Genomic DNA, 20,837 nt, shown 5'->3' on the forward strand with positions numbered 1-20,837 from the left:
ATACAGTGTAAAATCAAAGCAAAGCATTCAAGATCCCATGACATACTAAACTGCCTGAAAATGACATTAATATCTTCTGCACAATACTTACCTATGCATCCATTTTAAGAGAGATTATTCAAGTTGCATGAAATATTACAAGGCACTATAATATGATTGCAGACACCTTCCTTAGAAGTAGCTGCAGAATTTTTTTCAGACCATCTGTGGTGCTCTGTTGCTATTATATACCTAATCATTTGCCTTCCCATAGTTCCTATTTATTTGAACACATGTAAGATTTATTTGTAATATATACTAGATTGTGGTCTCATTCATACCACCACAGTTTCCAAAATATAATTATGTCCATCAACCTCCCATGTGTTTGTAGGGAAACTGACTTTTTATGGTCTCTCAATCTTGTGGGAAAATTAGGTATTGATGTAATTTCTGTCTTCACGTCTTAATTGTTTTGGAATCATTCTCAAAATTCCAAAATGAAATTCTAATTTAAAGCCAGAACAGGCCAACATAAGCAACTGACATGAAATGGATATTGGGTGAGGGGGTGGGGAAGAAAGAAAGAGGAAGAAGATAAAAGAAGAAAGTAATTAGAAGTTTTTACCATTGCTTTGAAGGATACCACTAATAAACAAAGCTTTTGATATGCATATCATACTATTAGAAGGTCAGTGCCTACATGTTTGGAATACCTTCTGTAGTTCAGCTGCTGCTCTCCTGCAATAGGTTGCTCTGAGATATTTCAGAAAGAAAAAAAATCAAGATAATGCCTCAATAATTGTATAGCAAGTAGAAAGCTAAACTGAGTAGATAAATTGCGCAATTAGCTATTCCTGAGGCTTATATAGTTCTCAAGAAAGTTAGAAGATTTCACTGCAGTTGGATCAAGTCACATGATGAAAGGACTGGGATTCTCCTTCAAGAAAGCATCTATAGACAATCAGAATGATTGAGTGGTACGTTCCTGTGTATGCACAAAGGCACTGGAGATTTTTCTGTAAGAAGTCCCCTGAACCATAACGCTAGAGAGGGACTGTCTACCCTACGCTGCCACATTCCTTCAGCTACCTGGCTAACCTGAGACCAACCTTCATTAACTAGTTTGGCTATTGGGAGTTCTCTTGCAAAAGTCTCTTCAGATTTACCTCACGCTAAATCCTTATGTTCCATTAAGCTTTTACTCATTCTGTATCTAACACCAAGTGCACCTTACTGATAAGATTTGTCCTTCCTGTAATATCCTGTAATATTTTTCCTCATTTTGCCACCCAGTGGAAATATGTGTTGTTAAAACTGCCTTGGAAAGCCACATTCCCAACAACTTTCATCTGCATAAAGCTCAAGTCATTACACAGAGATTCTGCAGAGACAATTCCAGCAGCGTTTCTTGGAAGAGCGACCTTGACAAGATCCTCAAAATGCTTTGTACAGTTGTTGCCAAAGACTTAATGAGAAAGTACCTGTTAGTGACAAAATAAAAAGCTATATTAGTATATGTATAAAAAATATATGACTATCAGCAGATGTTAGCCCATGGCAGAATTTTAAACGAAAACATGACAACTTCAATCAGATTTTGTTATAAAACTCTGAAAACATGTAAGATAAAACCAGAACTTTTCTACTCTTTTGTTTCAAAATTATTTTATATCTCAACAATATAAAAATTATATAAAAATAAAAAAATATAAAAATAAACATATAAAAATATTTAAAAAATAAAATACAATTTAATTCAATGGTAGTATTACCAACTTGGCACATAACTTTTAGAATAATTTAAATCAGATATTCTAACTTCGTCTCAATTTCCTTTAGGTAAAAATGTTCTATACAAGTCTGTGGCAAGGAAAACATCTCATTAGAATTGCATTCCTAACATTCAAGACAGAAATTCTCATAAGCTCTATCTATAACCCTAGTAAAGGACAGCCACGGACCAGGGACCTACCGGTTCACAGGTCAAGAGGCACAGATTGGGTCATGTCCAGCTTGCAAAGGGCAAAGTTTCTTTGTGGCAGTTTATCTTAGAAACAGCTAGTCAGGAACATTCCAAAATAGAGTCAGAAATCAAGCTAGTAAATACATAGTGTGGATGATCAGGATCTAGTGCTCCTTATCAGCTTTTTTTGTTTAACTACACAGATGTGGCCCCACAAAGCTCAGGAGCTTGTTTTTCCTGTTGCTTTTGACAAATTAGAAGTTAACTTTTACATCAGTTTTGAAGATCCACCTAGTCATGATAACTTTTTCTGAACATAAAAGCTAAGTAAATTCATGCTGCTCTTCTGTATGTAGACTTTACTACATTATGACTGACAAATTATTATATTTGTGGTTTTGATGGATTATGCAAATCAAGAAAATAATTTATATACATACCTAATCATCATGTTGTTTCCAGATATAGGAATCAATGAGCATGAATATATGAATTCTTGCTTTTCAGAACAGGTTGATGTGAATAGTTTTTATTGACTCAAATCACTGGTTCTTCAGATCCTAAACAGGCAGAGCTTTCAAAAGAAGTTATTTCAGTCAAAACCAAATCAGAAAAGAATCATAAAACACCCAAAGACAATGTATCTTTTCAAGGAGACTCTCCAGCTGTTTGCTTACTCTGGCTTTCCAGTTCCCCAGCACTAGTGAAAAGACCAGAATGTGGTCTTTACTGTTTTACAAACAAAACCAACATTCTCAAATATATTTCATTTGCCTACAGACAGCTGCACATACATGTGGTTATTTCAGAATGCCACAACCACTACAGAGGAATGCTACATTGTATTTCTAGTGTCTTCAAATTTTCATAAGTAGGCTTTATTTTTTACAGTTCACTAAATCAGGCTGCAGTTTTCTGAATTTTATGATTTAGTTCACAGCAAGAATGAAAGCTCAAAAGAACATAAAAGTTATTTTAATTTCAGAAATTGCTTTGGTACACTGATTGTAGGGCTCTCATTTAATGCACACTCTATTCATAAAGAAAAATCAAAACTGCTTTTTAAAATTATACTATAGCTGCATCGCTTTATGAAGCTGAATAGCTGCTATCAGTGGTCTTAGTGATAATTCTGGAAGTAAAGCATCCAACATCCAATGTATGAGATCTACAATTTATTTATTTGCTGGTACAATTTAGCAGAACTGACCAGAATGATTCATAGTATTTGGAAAGTGGTTTCTAGCTTAAATATAACAAACTTCATAAAATCTGTTGTGTGTCAGTTGATCGTGGAGAACTTCAACATTGTACAGCTCATGTTTTAAGCTTCCAAATTTCTTTAGAGTTATTAGTGAGTTGCATTATAATTCTCAAGAAGCTGCTTAGGATCCATTAAGGCAGCAAAACATTTGGTTCCTTAATATTCTGCAAATATTTATGTGCTTGGTAAGTTCTGACTGCATTTGGACAGTAATCCACATTACGTGCTGCAAATACATTCAATTACATCATCAATATAAAACTTCTTTTCATCCAAATAAACCAGGTTCTATCCAAATAGAGTTTTGTATGAGCACTCAGAGAGAAATTCAGTAGAATTACTTGTACAACTTGTACCATCAATACATAACTCAGGTAAAACTCTGTCTTTACAGAACTACCTCAAAATGTATGTGCTATTTCCATCTTAATTAAATGATCAGAATAAAGCTTAGAAGGGATTTGCATGGTACACAGACCTTGAGCGCTTCTCAGCAAAGAAATAGTGAAATTTCAACTATTTGTCATAGTCACATAAGATTCAAAGACACAGCTTAGAATGAAAAGTAGTTTGACATAAGATTCCTTCAAGCGTCAATGATAGTTGAAAAAGTTCTATTACTATGAAGCAATAAAAGCAGAGTTTAAAGCTACAAGAAAGTTAGAACCTACTATTCAACAGGTTGCACATGTGTGCATGTATACACACATTTACGTTTAAAATACTCATACGCAACTTCTGGTACTTTTTGTTGAAACTACTTTCCTGTACCTTCTAGAAATATTTCTATTTCTGTAATATAAATATTCCTAAAAAGAAAATATTTACCTAAAATTATTTAGAAAATTACTATTGAAACTGATGATTTTCTTTCTCCCCTTCAACCTTTTAGTCACAGATCATGAAAAACATAGTAGGCAAATTTGTAATTTGGCCTTCAGCAACTTTGGAAAATAAACACAGAAAACACAGCCAAAACCTATTCAGAATTTCACTGTACAATAATTAGCTGAAAATTTTAAACATGTTTCACTAACGTTAGCCTAAAATCTAAGTTTAAGGCCCAATCCTGTCGGCTTTTGAGAAAATATAAGTTTTACTTTTACTTTACTAGAAACAATATTAGAAACAAAATCAATTCAAAATGAATAAAAATCATGATACATTAGTATTATGTTAACTAACAATGGAGGCTCAGTAAAAAGAATACAAGGCAAAGAATAAAATAGTGCACTGTGGTTTTATTGATGGCAGCAATGACAATTTGCCTCTTTCATATGTAAAAAGTATTCAGCTTCATATAACTAAGAACTTTAAAAAAGTCTCTTGTGGTGTCAGGTCCAAATTCCTTCTGCTCACATGAGCTCTCTTTGTTCCATCCTGTCGCTTGGAAAAGCCAGAATTTCTTCGAGAAGTCTTCAGCAAGTTGGAGCTGCCAGTGAATTTCCTCCCACCCCGAGAAGGTTTCTAAATGAAAAAAATAAAATACAATAGATAAACATAAAAGTTCTCTGCTCTTTGTGCAACATACGCTCTACAGTTATTTCATTTTCTTCCTCCAAAAGAGTGGATATCTGGTTTTCAGTACTTACAGAGATGTAAGTCTTTAAAAGAATAAATCAGAAGGTTGCCCTTCAATGCAATAAATATGATTGGTATAATACAAGGAAAGAACACCTTCTGGCAATGACTTCTCACAAAAATTCAGTTTCTCCATTGGTAAGGACTTCAATAGAGATTTTATAGCAAGTGTGACAAGGTGTAATTACTTCTGTCATGGAGAAAACGAAGACCCAAGAAACAGATAATGACCAGGCACTCATAGGTTGACACTCTTAGGTTTTTTGAAGCTCCTCCAAAAGTTGCGATCCTTCAAAACACTCATTTCTGATTACTTGTTCCCCTTCCTTTTCATACTATCATGACATTCTATACAGGAAGTGTAAGCTCAAGATGTATTCTTATTATTGTTAGATTCTAATTCTTGTATCTTGATTCTCTAGGAGGAATATCTTATTTTACAGACCTGTTAAAGCTAGCATTTGACACATAGCCTAAACAACCTAGAGTGGGTTCAAGGGCTCTCACTGCAGTGCTCTGATAAAATTCTGAGTTAGTGTTCTCTACCTCACACTACTGGATATTAATAAACGATCATTTCTAGGTTAACTGCAACCACAGTGAAGTACTGACTACCTCATACTTCTTTACTTCACCTTAACATGACTACTCTATCACTCTGTCTTCATAATAAACACCATGTCAAGACTTCCTAAAAGTCTGCAGCCATTGTTCTTAATACCTGAAGTGTAGAACAGTGTGGCAAGAAGCTCCTCAGAAGAACAGAATCTCAGAATGGTTTGGGTTGGAAGGGACCTTTAAAGGTCATCTAGTCCAAACCCTACAAAGACCAGGGACAGGACCAGGGACATCAACTAGATCAGGTTGCTCAGAGCACCGTCCAAACTGACCTCGAACATTTCTCGGGATGGGGCATCTACCACCTCTCTGGGCAACCTATGCCAGTGTTTTACCACCCCCATTGCAAAACTTTCTTCCTCATATCCAGTCTAAATCTCCCCTCTTTTATTCTGAAACCATTACCCCTTGTCCTATCGCAACAGGCCTTACTAAAAAGTCTGTCACCATCTTTCTTACAAGCCCCCTTTAAGTACTGAAAGGCCGCAATAAGGTCCTTCTGGAACCACCTCTTCTCCAGGCTAAGCAACCCCATGGATCCAAATTCTACTTTTAAAAAAACAACTCAGGATTTTAAAAAACTTAAGCCTCCGCATACTTAAGACCTCATTATACTGTAGACATAGATTATGATCTGTCAATGCTAATTCCAGATTCACCAGGGCTACTTCAAAACCTAAATGAGTTTGCTGAAAACTAATCCAGGAAGCAGTATAGCTCCATTTCTGCATTATTGCACCAGCCCTAATAAGTCTTCCCTGTCAAGTGATGTAACGTTAACATGAATCTAACCCCTTTATTTAGAGATGTCTGACAGAAAACAATAGTATTTGAAGTGGGGCAGTGGAATGGCTGTAACTGTTTGGGTTTTTTTATGGTCGATAGGTTTTGATACCGAGTCTGGTATTCATTTAAATCAGGATCCTGTTAGAAACTTCAAAGCAAAGTATAACAAAACCTGGAAGGAACAGCCACCTGTGCCTTGGAAATGTTGTTCCTTACTTGCCAACAATTCATTCACTCTTCTTGAGATACAGGAGTTACTATCACTCTCTCTGGATGTCCGTTTTCCCCTTTCTCCCAGCTGACCAAAGCCAAACACAATTTTCCAGATTTATACTGTAAAATTAGAGAACTAACAAAAACATTACCTAAAGCTACCAAAAAAATCCCTTCTTTTGACTGCTATCTACACTGAGCAAATTTCATTCGGCTCATCACAGACACTCCTCTGAGCCAGCTGAGCTGGTTTAGAATTCAGCTCAGTGCATATGCCAGAAATATTTCTGCATAAATTATCTCATGACATGTTTATTGATAGTGATTGATACACTTACTTAACACAGAAAATTGAATGATATGGGCAAACCCAGAATAATTATCACCTTGGCAGAAGTGAGGAATACATTTTGCTTTTATATTGCCAGTACTCCCCAAAATAAAAAGGCATTTTAGCATATGATCAAAAAAGTGAGATCATATGTTATTGCACGTCAGAAATATCAGAAGCTGCAGAGATCAGCAGCTTTTATTAAGCTAACTGAAGGCGGAGGACTGGAGCAAGGAAAGGAACTAAAGTGAGCTCAGTAAAAATAAACTGGCTACTAGGGGAAAAAAAACCCATCAGATTTAAGACAAAGACACTTGTATGCCACAAGTATATGACACATGTATACCAAATATATGCCACATGTATATGACACATGTATACCAAATAGCATGCGACTTGATAAAGCTTTCTTTATTCATGATAGACTTTTAATCAACACTTGAAAGCTACAGATATACGAGATCCACAAGTAAAATTAAAGCAGTACAGCATACTTGACTTGTTCAGTAAAAAAATTATAACTGGTTTCTCTGACTGGTCTTTTTAGATTTCTGAATGCACATATCAGGTGTATGTTCTGAGGATGATACACAATCCCTTAATTTCTGCTAATTAAAAAAGCATAAGTGCAAGTATATCCTCATGATTCAGAGTATGGTAAATACTCCTAGGTCTTGTACCTCCTCATTCAATGGTGAGCGCACGGATTTTAGATTTTACTGTTGCAAATTGTCCTTTCCATGCTAAGCAAACAATAGAAAGAATATTTATTCACATAAATGGCTCATGAAAAGTAGAATACGGGACCTTGGACAGAGACAGACAGTACTGCGTTCAGCAGGGACTGCAGCCACTTATTTCAGAGAAGAAGCTGGTCTAATATACATGAACGAGAGAAACATGCTGCTCCTTTCAGGTGAAAAAAGTATCAAGTGAAAGCCTGTTCAGATGACATGAGTCCTGTGCTGGTTTTGGCTGAGAAAGAGTTAATTCTTGTCACTAGCGCCTGTAGCAGTCAGGGACCTTTCCAGCTTCCCACGCTCTGCCACGTGGGCAAGAGGCCGGGAGGGGCGGGGCCACAGCCAAGTCAGCTGACCCCGACTGGCCAATGGGATGCTCATTCCATACCATGTGACACCATGACCAGTACATTAACAGAGGCGGTTGGCGCATGGGGGGCAGCTGCAGGTCAGGGACTGGCAGCGTCGGGTCAGCAAGTGGTGAGCGGCTGCATCACATGCGGTTGGCTCTGGCTATTCATTCCCCCTCCCCCTCCCCAAGTTTCCCACCTCTCTCATTGTTTTCCTTTTCACTGCATTATTGTTGCTACTGTTGTTGTTATTGTTTTATTTTATTTATTAAACTGTTCTTATCTCAACACACAAGATTTACCCTTCTGATTCTCTCCCCCATCCTGCTGGTGGGGGAGCAAGCTGGCTGTGTGGGCTGAGCTGCCGGCTAAACCACAACAGCCTCTTTTGGAATGTAACGTGGGGCTCAGAGGGTTTGAGATAATAACAGCTGCTGGTCACAGCACCATGCTCTTGTTTTTGCAGTAAGTGTTAAAGATTGGTGTTGGTTTGTTTAGGCTGCTGCGTTCGGTCATGTTTTGCCTAAGAGATTTGTTACGCAAACACCGGTTTTCAGCTTTATCTGGTATTTGGTGTTTTTGCTGGAATTGTTACTGTACTTTGGGTACCACCTCACTGAGGCAATTAGCAATTATACCTCCTCCTCTGAGAGATTTTACATGGAGGAAATACAGAATAGTATCTTTGCAACTTTGTTCTATGATGTCTCCACCTTTACTGCAACAACCTTTTTGTATCTTGAACATCCTTGGGTAGTTAAGATATACTTACTGTTAGTTTTGGGGCATGTTGTTTTGGTTTTGGCTAAGGTTAGAAAGCAACTTAAGAATATCATCCAGAGATCTGCCCCAAGGCTTGACAGTTACGAGTGGCAGGGCATGTGGGACAGTATGGGCAAATACCTAGGGCAGTGGGCAGCCCCAGTGTTTTGGAGCTTCACCCCTGAACAAGTGCAGAATCCTGAAAAACTCATGGAATATTTGGGGAAAGTATGTTGTTACGCTGGGAACTCCAGAGAGACACAGGTAACTGCAACATGCTGGGGCCTGGCCCATGCTTACTGAGCCCTGCTCAACAGTATTCAGTGCTCCCAAGGGGAAGAGAATATCTCTGGATTGAAAGGCAAAGTGACAGGCACTGTGGCTACTCAAACCCCCATGACAAGTACTGGAGCTGGCTCAGAGTATCAACCCGTACCAGTATCAGTTGCCCCCATACACAAGAAGAAATATTGGAAGCGCACGTCAACTCGTTTAGAATGGGATGATGAAAAAGCAGGTCCATCACGAGGAAAGGAGGAAGAAGTCATAAATGAAATAGAGACCACCCGATCCCTGTCCTTGAGTGAGTTGTGAGATATGCGAAAAGATTTTGGCTGTGGTCTAGGGGAGCAAATTGCCACCTGGCTGCCCCAATGCTAGGATAATGGGGCCAGTAGCCTGGAATTAGAGGCAAAAGAAGCCAAACAACTGGGTTCCCTTTCTGGGGTAGGGGGCATTGACAAAGCAATTGGAAAAAGAACACAAGCCCTCAGCCTCTGGAGGTGACTCTTGCCCGGAGTGAAGGAAAGGTATCCATTTAAAGATGATGTTACATATTGCCTAGGAAAATGGACAACTATGGAGAAAGGTATCCAGTGCCTAAGGGAATTAGCTGTGTTTGAGGTGATTTATGGTGACCTGGACGATCAACGGTCATCCAAAGATCCAGATGAAGCCGAGTGCACACAACTCATGTGGCGGAAGTCTGTGTGGAGCGCACCATCTTCGCATGCAAACTCATTGGCAGTGATGTCCTGGAGAGAGGACAAGGAACTAACAGTGGCAGAGGTGACTGATAAACTCCAGGAGTACAAAGCGAATATCTCTTCCTCACTTGTCTCTGCTGTGGAGAAACTATGCCAAGAAGTCCAGCAACTCAAGGAAGGTATGTCCTACTCCCTACCTCTACAGAGTAGTGTCTCAGCTATTAGGAATAAGGGTCCTTTTGCACAAAGGAGAGGATATATACCATGGGCCACTGTATGATTCTACCTGCATGACCATGGAGAGGACATGATGAGGTGGGATGGCAAGCCTACTTCGACCCTAGAGGTGTGGGTATGTGAGCTGCAAGGAAGAACAATCACTCAGGGAGCTTCTTCCAGGAAAGTTGCTGCTCCAGTTTCCAGGGAGCCGATCCCCAGACAGAGGAGAAGTGTTGATTTTATTTCTGAGCTTAATAGAGAGACTCTTGACTCAGATTTACAGGAAATGAGTTGCAAATGCCATGACTGGGACTAGAGGGGCCCTGCCTCCAGCCAGGTGGAAGAAAGGGATAACCGGGCTTACTGGACTGTGTGGATCCGATGGCCTGGCACGTCCGACCCACAGGAGTATAAAGCTTTAGTGGACACCGGCGCACAGTGCACCTTAATGCCATCAAACTATATAGGGGCAGAACCCATCAGCTTTGCTGGAGCGACAGGGGGATCCCAAGAGCTAACTGCATTGGAGGCCGAAGTGAGCCTAACTGGGAATCAGTGGCAAAAGCACCCCATTGTGACTGGCCCTGAGACTCTGTGCATCCTTGGCATAGACTACCTCAGGAGAGGGTATTTCAAGGACCCAGAGGGTACAGGTGGGCTTCTGGTGTAGCTGCCTTGGAGACGGAGGAAACTGAACGGCTGTCTACCTTGCCTGGCCTCTCCAAGGACCCTTCTGATGTGGGGTTGCCAAAGGTCAAAGAACAACAGGTGCCGATCGCCACCACAACAGTGCATCGGCGGCACTATCGCACCAACCAAGACTCTCTGGTCCCCATCCATAAACTCATTCACCAACTGAGGAGCCAAGGAGTCATCAGTAAGACCCACTCACCCTTTAACAGTCCCATATGGCCAGTCCGGAAGTCTAATGGAGAGTGGAGACTAACAGTAGACTATCGTGGCCTGAATGAAGTCACTCCACCGTTGAGTGCTGCTGTGCCAGACATGCTAGAACTTCAATACGAACTGGAGTCAAAGGCGGCCAAGCGGTATGCCACAATTGATATCGCTAATGCATTCTTCTCAATCCCTCTGGCAGCAGAGTGCAGGCCACAGTTTGCTTTCACATGGAGGGGCGTCCAGTACACCTGGAATCGACTGCCCCAGGCGTGGAAACACAGTCCTACCATTTGCCATGGACTGATCCATAGCGCACTGGAACACAGTAGAGCACCGGAACACCTTCAATACATTGATGACATCATTGTGTGGGGCAACACAGCAGAACAAGTTTCTGAGAAAGAAAATATTCCAAATCCTTCTGAAAGCTGGTTTTGCCATAAAACAAAGTAAGGTCAAGGGACCCGCCCAAGAGATCCAGTTCTTAGGAATCAAATGGCAAGATGGACGTTGTCAGATCCCCATGGATGTGATCAACAAAATAGCAGCCATGCCTCCACCAGCTAGCAAAAAGGAAACACAAGCTTTCTTGGGCGTCGTGGGTTTCTGGAGAATGCATGTTCCAAATTACAGTCTGATCAAAAGCCCTCTCTATCAAGTGACCCGGTAAAAGAATGATTTCAAATGGGGCCCTGAGCAGCCACAAGCCTTTGAACAGATTAAACAGGAAAGAGTTCATGCAGTAGCCCTTGGGCCAGTCCGGGCAGGACAAGATGTAAAAAATGTGCTCTACACCGCAGCTGGAGAGAATGGCCCTACCTGGAGCCTCTGGCAGAAAGCACATGGGGAGACCCGAGGTTGACCCCTAGGGTTTTGGAGTTGGGGATACAGAGGGTCCGAAGCCCGCTATACTCCAACTGAAAAAGAGATATTGGCAGCATGTGAAGGGGTTCGAGCTGCTTCAGGAGTGGTTGGTACTGAGGCACAGTTGCTCCTGGCACCCCAACTGCCAGTGCTGGGCTGGATGTTCAAAGGAAACGTTCCCTCCACACACCATGCAACTGATGCTACATGGAGTAAATGGGTTGCACTGATCACCCAGCAGGCTTGAATAGGAAACCGCAGTCGCCCAGGAATCTTGGAAGTGATCATGGACTGGCCAGAAGGCAAAGACTTTGGATTATCACCAGAGGAGGAGGTGACACGTGCTGAAGAAGCCCAACTCTATAAAAAACTGTCAGAAGATGAAAAGCTGTATGCCCTGTTCACTGATGGGTCCTGTCGCCTTGTGGGAAAGCACTGGAGATGGAAGGCTGCTGTATGGAGTCCTACATGACAAGTCACAGAAACTGCTGAAGGAGAAGGTGAATCGAGCCAGTTTGGAGAGGTAAAGGCCATCCAGCTGGCCTTAGACATTGCTGAACAGGAAAAGTGGCCAGTGCTCTATCTCTATACTGACTCCTGGATGGTGGCAAATGCCCTGTGGGCTGGCTGCAGCAGTGGAAGCAAAGCAACTGGCAGTGCAGAGGCAAACCCATCTGGGCCACCGCACTGTGGCAAGATATTGCTGCCCGGGTAGCGAACCTGGTTGTAAAGGTACGTCATGTGGATGCTCACGTCCCCAAGAGTCGGGCCACTGAAGAACATCGAAACAACCAGCCGGTAGATCAGGCTGCCAAGGTTGAAGTGGCTGAGGTGGATCTGGGCTGGCAGCATAAGGGTGAACTATTTCTAGCTCGGTGGGCCCATGACACCTCAGGCCATCAAGGAAGAGATGCAACATACAGGTGGGCTCGTGATCGAGGGGTGGACTTGACCATGGATGTTATTGCGCAGGCTATCTGTGAACGTGAAACATGCACTGTAATCAAGCAAGCGAAGCGGGTAAAGCCTCTGTGGTATGGGGGACGATGGTTGAAATATAAATATGGGGAGGCCTGGCAAATTGACTATATCGCACTCCCACAAACCCGCCAAGGCAAGCACCATGTGCTTACAATGGTAGAAACAACGACTGGCTGGCTGGAAACATCTCCTGTCCCCCACGCCACTGCCCGGAACACTATCCTGGGTCTTGAAAAGCAAGTCCAGTGGCGACATGGAACCCCAGAGAGAATTGAGTCAGACAACGGGACTCATTTCTGCAACAACCTCATAGACACCTGGGACCAAAGAGCACGGCATTGAGTGGGTGTATCACATCCCCTGTCACCCACCAGCCTCTGGGAAAATTGAACGGTACAATGGGCTGTTAAAAACTACACTGAGAGCAATGGGGGGTGGAACATTCAGGCACTGGGATACACATTTAGCAAAAGGCACCTCATTAGTCAACACTAGGGGATCTGCCAATCGAGCTGTCCCTGCTCAGTCAGAGATCCTACATACTGTGGAAGGGGATGGAGTCCCTGTAGTGCATGCAAACAATATGCTGGGGGAAACAGTCTGGATTATTCCTGCTTCAGGCAGAGGCAAACCCACTTGTGGGATTGCTTTTGCTTGAGGACCTGGGTGCACTTGGGTGATGCGGGAGGGTGGAAGAGCCCGGTGTGTACCTCAGGGGGATTTGATTTTGGGTGAAAACAGCCAATGAACTGAATGGCACAATGCGAACTGCTGTATAATATTGTATGTCATCTCTTCTGTGGTTGCTATATGCCATATCATTAATATCATAGTACAAATTTTCCAATCCATGGAAGATGAACTTTGATGAAACAAGCAAAGTGCAGCAGTGATGGAACGATGACTGACTTGGTACGCAGCAACCCAACGCCACACACACCATCTCTCCTGCCATGAAAGACTGATACAACGGATGGAGCCCAGAGTCATGAACTGGGTGAACTCTATGGACATTTTAACGGACAATTTACAGGGAAGGTCCATAAACTAAGGGAATGATGTCTGTGTATTATATCAAAGGATGGGAAGGGGAGGGGTGGTGGTTGGTGAGGTGTATTGGATGGTATGAGACCTGGCATGGTGTAAATGGTATTGAATAAGGAGTGAAGAATGTGCTGGTTTTGGCTGAGAAAAAGTTAATTCTCTTCACTGTAGCACCCGTAGCAGTCAGGGACCCTTCCAGCTTCCCGCGCTCTGCCACGTGGGCAAGAGGCCGGGAGGGGCCAATGGATGCTCACTCCATACCATGTGACACCATGACCAGTACATTAATAGATGCAGTTGGCGCATGGGGTGGCAGCTGCAGGTCAGGGACTGGCAGCATCGGGTCAGCAAGTGGTGAGCGGCTGCGTCACGTGCTGTTTGTTTCGGTTGTTCATTCCCCCTTTCCCCCACCCCGGGCTTCGCCCCTCTCATTGTTTTCCTTTTCACTGCATTATTTTGTTGTTGTTATTGTTTTATTTTAATTATTAAACTGTTCTTATCTCAACACACAAGATTTACCCTTCTGATTCTCTCCCGCACCGGCAGGATGGGGGAGAGAGTGAGCAGCTGTGTGGGGCTGAGTTGCTGGCTAAACCACAAGTCCTTACACGAGGCAAAGTTAAAAATGTATTTCCCAGTGTTTTTATTGCCTTCCCTCTTCCCACAGATATATTAAGTCTCTTCCTACAGCCACAAAATCCAGAGAAACAGAGATATCCAACTTTCATCACAAATATACCAATATCCCTACAAAAATTAGAAACAATATGCCAAACATATCTTCCATGTAGGTGATCAGAAGTGGTTTCTAAACTAAAAAGACACGCCATAAAACTTGCACTTAAATGATAAGATACTGATCTAGTATCAATAGTTCTCCATAGCTGTAGCAATCAGTGGTCTGTGTTTGCTCCTTATAAACGTATTACCACTGTTAAACAAAATAGGTCATACATGTGCTATTGCTTAGTACTTTTTTCTTTTTTAAATGAGAAATAAGGTTTTTCTAGGGATTTTGTCGATTTGCTTGTAAAATGGTGATTACTATAATTTATTTGTTCAAAATATTAATCCTCTGCAACCCAATGCTGAGGGTTTTCATAGAATCAGCTCCCAGCAAAGTTGCAGAAAGTTCTTTCATGAGCTTCATAAAGACTGAAGAACACTGAAGTGTAGAACAACCCAGATGTACTCTTCTTGAAATCTAAACCCATAAATGAAATATGATATTGACATTTACCTTGTACTTCTTATTTATCAGTTCCTAGCTCTTGGGGGTTGATAAAATTGTTGAGTAGGTCGTGTGGACCGTCTTGGCTGACCATCACCTCCTCTGCGGAATTCTAGAGTTTGCTCATATGTTTCTTCTTCCTCCTCCTGCAGGTAAATAGCATTGATTTAAATGGAAGAGTAGGTAAATGCATTATACATGAGTAGGCATGTGCACACATTCATACATGTAACACAGACACATACATACATGTCGAATTCACGCACACATAGCAACTGCTGCTTCTGTGCTGATGACCACTTAATAAAGTGAGATAACGGGAGTGGTTTTTTCAAACCTAGGAAAGCTAACAAAAACAAGATGAAGAATCCCAAAACTCAATCCCCAGGGCAGCAGCAGCAGTTATTAAATACTTGCAGGGAAAAAAGCATATATACTAAAGCAAAATTATTTTCCAAGAGTGATACAGGCAACAAACTCAAGAAGCACGATAACCTTGATAACCTGCCAGAGCAAGAGAAATATCAGCTTTTGGGACTTTAGAAATGTGTGTAGAATGTAATAAAAGAATTAGGAAATGGAAATGCAAGGAACAGCATCTGGCAATATGCATACTACAAACACAGATTTGAAATAGTAGATAAAAGTCTGTGACGCAGTAATAATGAAAAAAGCCTACAAGTATAGCGGACTGCAGTTTGGATATGAATTTGCTATGTGCAGCAGTACTACATATAACCTCTGAATAATGAAAGCAGAGATAATTACATATTTGCAATATTGCATTCACTCCTAGGCTTCTCAGTACCAGAAAGATATTGATAAATTATATGGAATTCAGAAGGAAAAAAAATTAAGAAAAAAAAAATCAACTGACTGGAGAATTATTTATAAAGGAAGATTAAAATAGCTACATATTTACTTTGGTCAAGAAATACTGAAAGGAAGCACATTCATCTGATGGAATATTTGAAAGTGGTGCACATTAAAGATAAAAGAATAATTTCAACAGCATTAGAGTTGATAACAAAGAAGTAGAAGAAAAAATCATAGGCTGAAAAAATTAAAAATGTTTCTGAACACGAGTATGATTGTCAAATGGTGTCTCAGGGAAACAGTTACAATTTTGTTTCTTTAATATCCTAACACTACACTGTAGCAGACACCAGGTCTAGAGGGCACATGCTGTAAGAAATCTACTTTGTTATCAACCCTAATGCTTTGCCAAAAGAGTAAAGATAGATGCAATTGAAGGTTTTCTTACAATTCTTTGCCAAAGCTTCTATCTAACATAAAAGAGCTCACTCTTCAAGAATAAACTGGTGAGCTTTCATTCGCTCAATATTTGGAATTCTCCAAAAAAGGAAAATTAAATGGCATATATGCATGACTGAAAATTCAGCAATGCATACTGGTGTTTTCAAGAGACTCTAGCAAATTAAACAAGAATCTTTTCTTTGTAACCTTGGTAGTCTTTGCTCAAAAAGAACAGAAATTAGATAGTTAGTGCATCACACCCCACGTGCAATAGCCAACTTCTTTCCGAGGTTATGTATATTGGAGTGAATTTTTAGAGCAGCAAATCTTCATCAAATCTCAAAGTTAATGTTGTTGATCCTTTGAATTCAGTAAAATTAAAACTAGGATTTGTCTCCACACACTTCTGTTTTGATGTAGTTGTCTTTACACATAGCATTAAAAGCTTCAGATACATGCATTCCAATTCAAATATTTTTATTACAATAGGCAAGAGTAAAATGTGAAATCACATTCACTTTCTTCAGGCTCTGAATGAAGCAAAAGCGAGCAATGCAGCGAATGACAAGAACAACAAATGAGCAGCAGAACACCTTGGAACCTTTCCGTCGTTGTTCTCTGTGCACAGTGTCTCCCCACACAGAGTTACTGATCACCTTGTTGAAGCCTGCCATCTAAACATCTGATGACAACTTGTCATTTGTTGCTTGGTTCTTATCTATTCACATTAGATCCTAATTAGATCTAACATTCCCCAAAATAACAATTTGCCTAGCCATATCTTTATTAAAGATTGTTTCTTGTTTTACAAGTAATCGCGTTTCTTTTCTACCACCATTTGCTGATCACTGACACTCAATCCACCACTGCTGTTCTTTCATCCTTTTTCTACTGCCACTTTATTTTATTTCCACCTTAAAGATGAACCCAGAAAAAAAATCCTTTTTTTAATTTACTTTAAAATCTCTCCACCCTATGCTCAAAAATGCCATCCCTCTTCTGGAAAAACATCAACCCTTTGGAGGCAAAACTTAATATCTCTAACGTTCACTTCCTTTTTTTTTTTTTCCATTCTTCAACCTAAAAACTTCAGCTGCCTGCATTTCTTCCATTAGAACTCTGCAGTCAATTAGGTCACACATCTCACCACCAACTCTATTGTTCCAATCTTTCTTGCTGTTTGCTTTCAATTTATCAGTTGCTTGTGAGTCATTCTAAATTATTCCATTTCCTACCTCCTTATCCATGTAAGATCTAGATTACATTTTATAAACCAGAGGTGGCCACAAATCTCTCCTAGAGCATTTTCATTCTCATTCTATTACCAATTGGGGTTTCATGTTAGTACACTGCTCAAAAAACTTTATATATCTTACTATCTCCATCCTTCAGCTTATTAGTCATTATTTATCTAATATTCCAGTATCCAGGACTGAGTTTTCTAGTGCCTGCACAATGCCTACCGAGGGCTATGTCCCCTGTGATTGTATGATACCACCAAGCAAAACTGCAAAAGACAGCAAAATATAGCAGATCCATAGGAAAAAGCAAAGACAACGCAAACAATGAAATGCACAAAGAAATTATTGCAGTAATAGGTTAGAATGACATGAGGGGGTGGAGGATATCATCATTCTTTAGGTATTTAAAACAGGATGGTGAATAGGGGAACATAAGTCATTGGGATTTTCAGGTTCTATTCAAAATGTTGCCATAAAAATCTGCTGTTACTTTTGATATTTTTGTTCCATCTCATAAGACAGACAAGTATAAAACAGGAATATGTGCACAGGCAGTACTTTTATTTTGGACCCATATATTCTGAAGAGCTTGTACCACCACCATACTTCTACCAGCTGAGCTTAGGGAATCAGCAAGCAACTTCAGTCCAGCCAAGTGACTACAAGCATGCTTTTACATAAAAAATCCAATGGATTTCAAAGCTGCAGAATAAAGTTATAAATTCAGCTTTTAAAATATTTTAGCAACCAATTTACTCTTAAAATTAACAATATTAGAGCAAAGTAAATTTATATTTCATTAAAGGCTTCCTCAATGAATTTCAATTGCAAGACTTCTTTCAGTGCATTCAAAAGAACTGTTCAGAAACTTTTGGGTTTTTTACAGTCCTTGAAGTGAATACTTACTGTATAACTTCTAAGAACAATGAATAGGTAGATGACAGTAAAGAGCAGGACAGAAGTTATGCAATACACAAAAGCTGTGCTGAATGTTCTGCTCACATATATTTAGGATGCAGTTGCAAGTCACAGCTGTGCAGCTCCAAGTTTGCCACCTACAAACTAGTTACCTCTGTCTATTCCTGCTTATGAACAGAAAATTCTGCTCTATTCGCTGGGCCCTACCGCTAAGGCTTTTCAATTATAGCTCTCTGTGGGCTATTAAGGGATGAGCACCAGAGCCTGTGCAAGGAGGCAATGAAGGAGCAGCATGGGGCCAGGAACCATGGGACGAAGAAGAGACACAAGGCAAAGAAAGCGGAAGACATTTTCCATTTCAGTAATGTCAAACGACTGTTTCAGTTTAAGCCGTATTTTTAACTTCACCCACACACTTGATGCATGGAAAATTTGCTGGACTCAGTACAAAGAACAAGCACTGGCTTCTGTGCAAAATGACCTTTTCTTTCATGTGCATTTCAACTCCCATTTCCCAGTCCAGATTTAATGCCTCTTTGCAGTGCCTGCGAATGCTGGCAACAGCTGTCTCCCGCTGTTAACACACCAAGAGATCTCGTTTTGCTGGTTAAATTCCTTTCTTACAACTTGCTTCTTTTGCCTAATCATCCAGTGTGATCTCCTTGAGTACTTTAATCTTTGATTTTAACACTTACCCATGCTTGTATCAATTGAAAACAGGTTGTAAGATTTTCCAGATGTATCAAAGAAAACAAACAGAAAACCCAACCACACTACTGCCATACTGAAAGATTCACAAGCTTCCTAGAAAAAGCTAAATATAAATATTTGAATTACAATATGTTATACATCCTATATTTGTAAGGGAAAAAAAAATCATTGGCTGAAGTGTCTACTGTATTCCCTTAAATTTTTACTTTACCTGAATACTTACACGGATTCTTAGAACTCCATAACAACTAAGAATGCAAACAGGATTTTGTGAAAAAATAGATTTTGTCACTTAATAAAAGCAAAAGTTTAAGTTATACGATCTTAGAGAGGCTTTACGGCATAATTTCAAAAATTTCAATTGAGGTGTGAGAATTCAAAATAAAACAGAAATTACCACTAGTGTCGATTTTTCAAAGATCTTAACTAAGTACTGACTTTGTGACAAGGGCATTTTTGAAGTGTCTATTACAGAATAATTCAACACATTTGCTTTTGATCAATTTTCTTTGCAGGTTAGGCTTGTTACTTAAAGTATCAGTTCCTCTCACAGAGTAATCATCTCACAGGGCAATCCTTGTGAGTCTGCAGATGCTCACTATTTTTTTTCCCACAGTACACAAACGTATTAGACTGGGCCTGTGACCATACATATGTCTCAGTTAAATCGTGAGTGAGAAGGACAAGTGGGATTCAAGGTTTTACTGCTAGACCTGCACAGAGCTGACCCCTCGCTGCTGTCAGATAATGAATATGAACTCCTAGCCCTATTAATGTGCCTTTAAAGGAGTCAGGGTAGCATTACATTTTTAGAAAAAACATGCTTTTAGTATGATCATACATGTCATGTAAGACATTGCAGTAACGTATCACTGCTGACTAAAAGCACACATGATAAGGATATGGCTGTGTTTAAAACAAAAATGTTTCTTTTTGAAGAAGGTATAATGCAGTAATTACCTGAAAAAGGTGGGTTTTTTTTTAATTAACCTTTTAATATATCATTTAGAGTGTTAATGATAAGATACATAATTATTGTTGTTACTTAACTCTTACCTGGATCCTCTGAAGTGCATCCTCACAATACAGTTAGATCTTTTATAACTAAACAAAGGAATCTACCACTTGACACCCTTAAATTTACAACCTAATTCTGACATGGAGGCTGTAGTGCCATAGACGGTCGCACCAATGTAATGGATTGGTACTGCTGAAACTATTTTCCTTTCTCTTCTCCTGCACCGTTTTTATCACTCTTCTCTCCACTTTTCCTGGCCCTTTCTTGCTCAGGTGTACAGTTGCCAGCTTTAACTAACGCAGGTTCAAAAGGCAGGATGGTCAGGATTAGGGAGGAAGAACTGCTTCCTTCTCTCAGAGCTGACAGGTAGGTGGTCATCAGCTCAGTCCATGAAATCATATTCCTAGTCACTCTTAAATTCTTTTCCCATTAAAATAATCTTATGGAATTAGTCTGCCTGTATTCAAATGTTATGGGTGTGCAAAACAGATTTCACCATTAGAAGCAATTAATTAAGAAAAAGAAAGTATCTGAGGAGGATAATGACTTATGGGCTGAAGTGGAACTTACACCTTCTTAGACTGTGCGCATGTTTATGTGCACGCATGTCAGAGAGAATGGTCCCAAAGTTACTGTTTAAACACAAAGACTTAAACCAACACCTACTCAGGACTTTTTGCATTTTTAAGTTAACCCCCACCATCACCCATAGCCTTCTAATGCAGAATAATTTTTATACTATAGAGTTCATTGGTTCTACGTTTTATGGTTTTACATCTCTTAGTACACAATGCCTGCTCCAATTTTTTAAAACTTAAACAGTATAACAGTTTTTTAAAATTAAAGTAATTACAATGGATTGTTAGCAAATTTAGAA

At 40.1% G+C, this 20,837-nt stretch overlaps 1 protein-coding gene across 2 annotated transcripts in view; it reads right to left on the reverse strand.

Annotated features, from left to right (window-relative positions):
- Positions 1-4,435: 4,435 nt before the first annotated feature.
- The window catches only part of TDRD3 (tudor domain containing 3), a 119,747-nt gene continuing 103,345 nt past the window's right edge, over positions 4,436-20,837 (reverse strand). For both annotated transcript variants that reach the window (XM_064440773.1, XM_064440774.1), the window contains 2 exons: positions 14,825-14,961; positions 4,436-4,676 (listed from right to left, as the gene is read on the reverse strand). In XM_064440773.1, coding sequence (XP_064296843.1) covers positions 14,842-14,961 — 120 coding nt within the window. In that variant the 3' untranslated portion in view covers positions 4,436-4,676; positions 14,825-14,841. The remainder of the gene's footprint in view (positions 4,677-14,824; positions 14,962-20,837) is intronic.

The sequence above is a fragment of the Phalacrocorax carbo genome, chromosome 1, assembly GCF_963921805.1.
Source record: "Phalacrocorax carbo chromosome 1, bPhaCar2.1, whole genome shotgun sequence".
NCBI classification, from domain to species: Eukaryota; Metazoa; Chordata; class Aves; order Suliformes; family Phalacrocoracidae; genus Phalacrocorax; species Phalacrocorax carbo.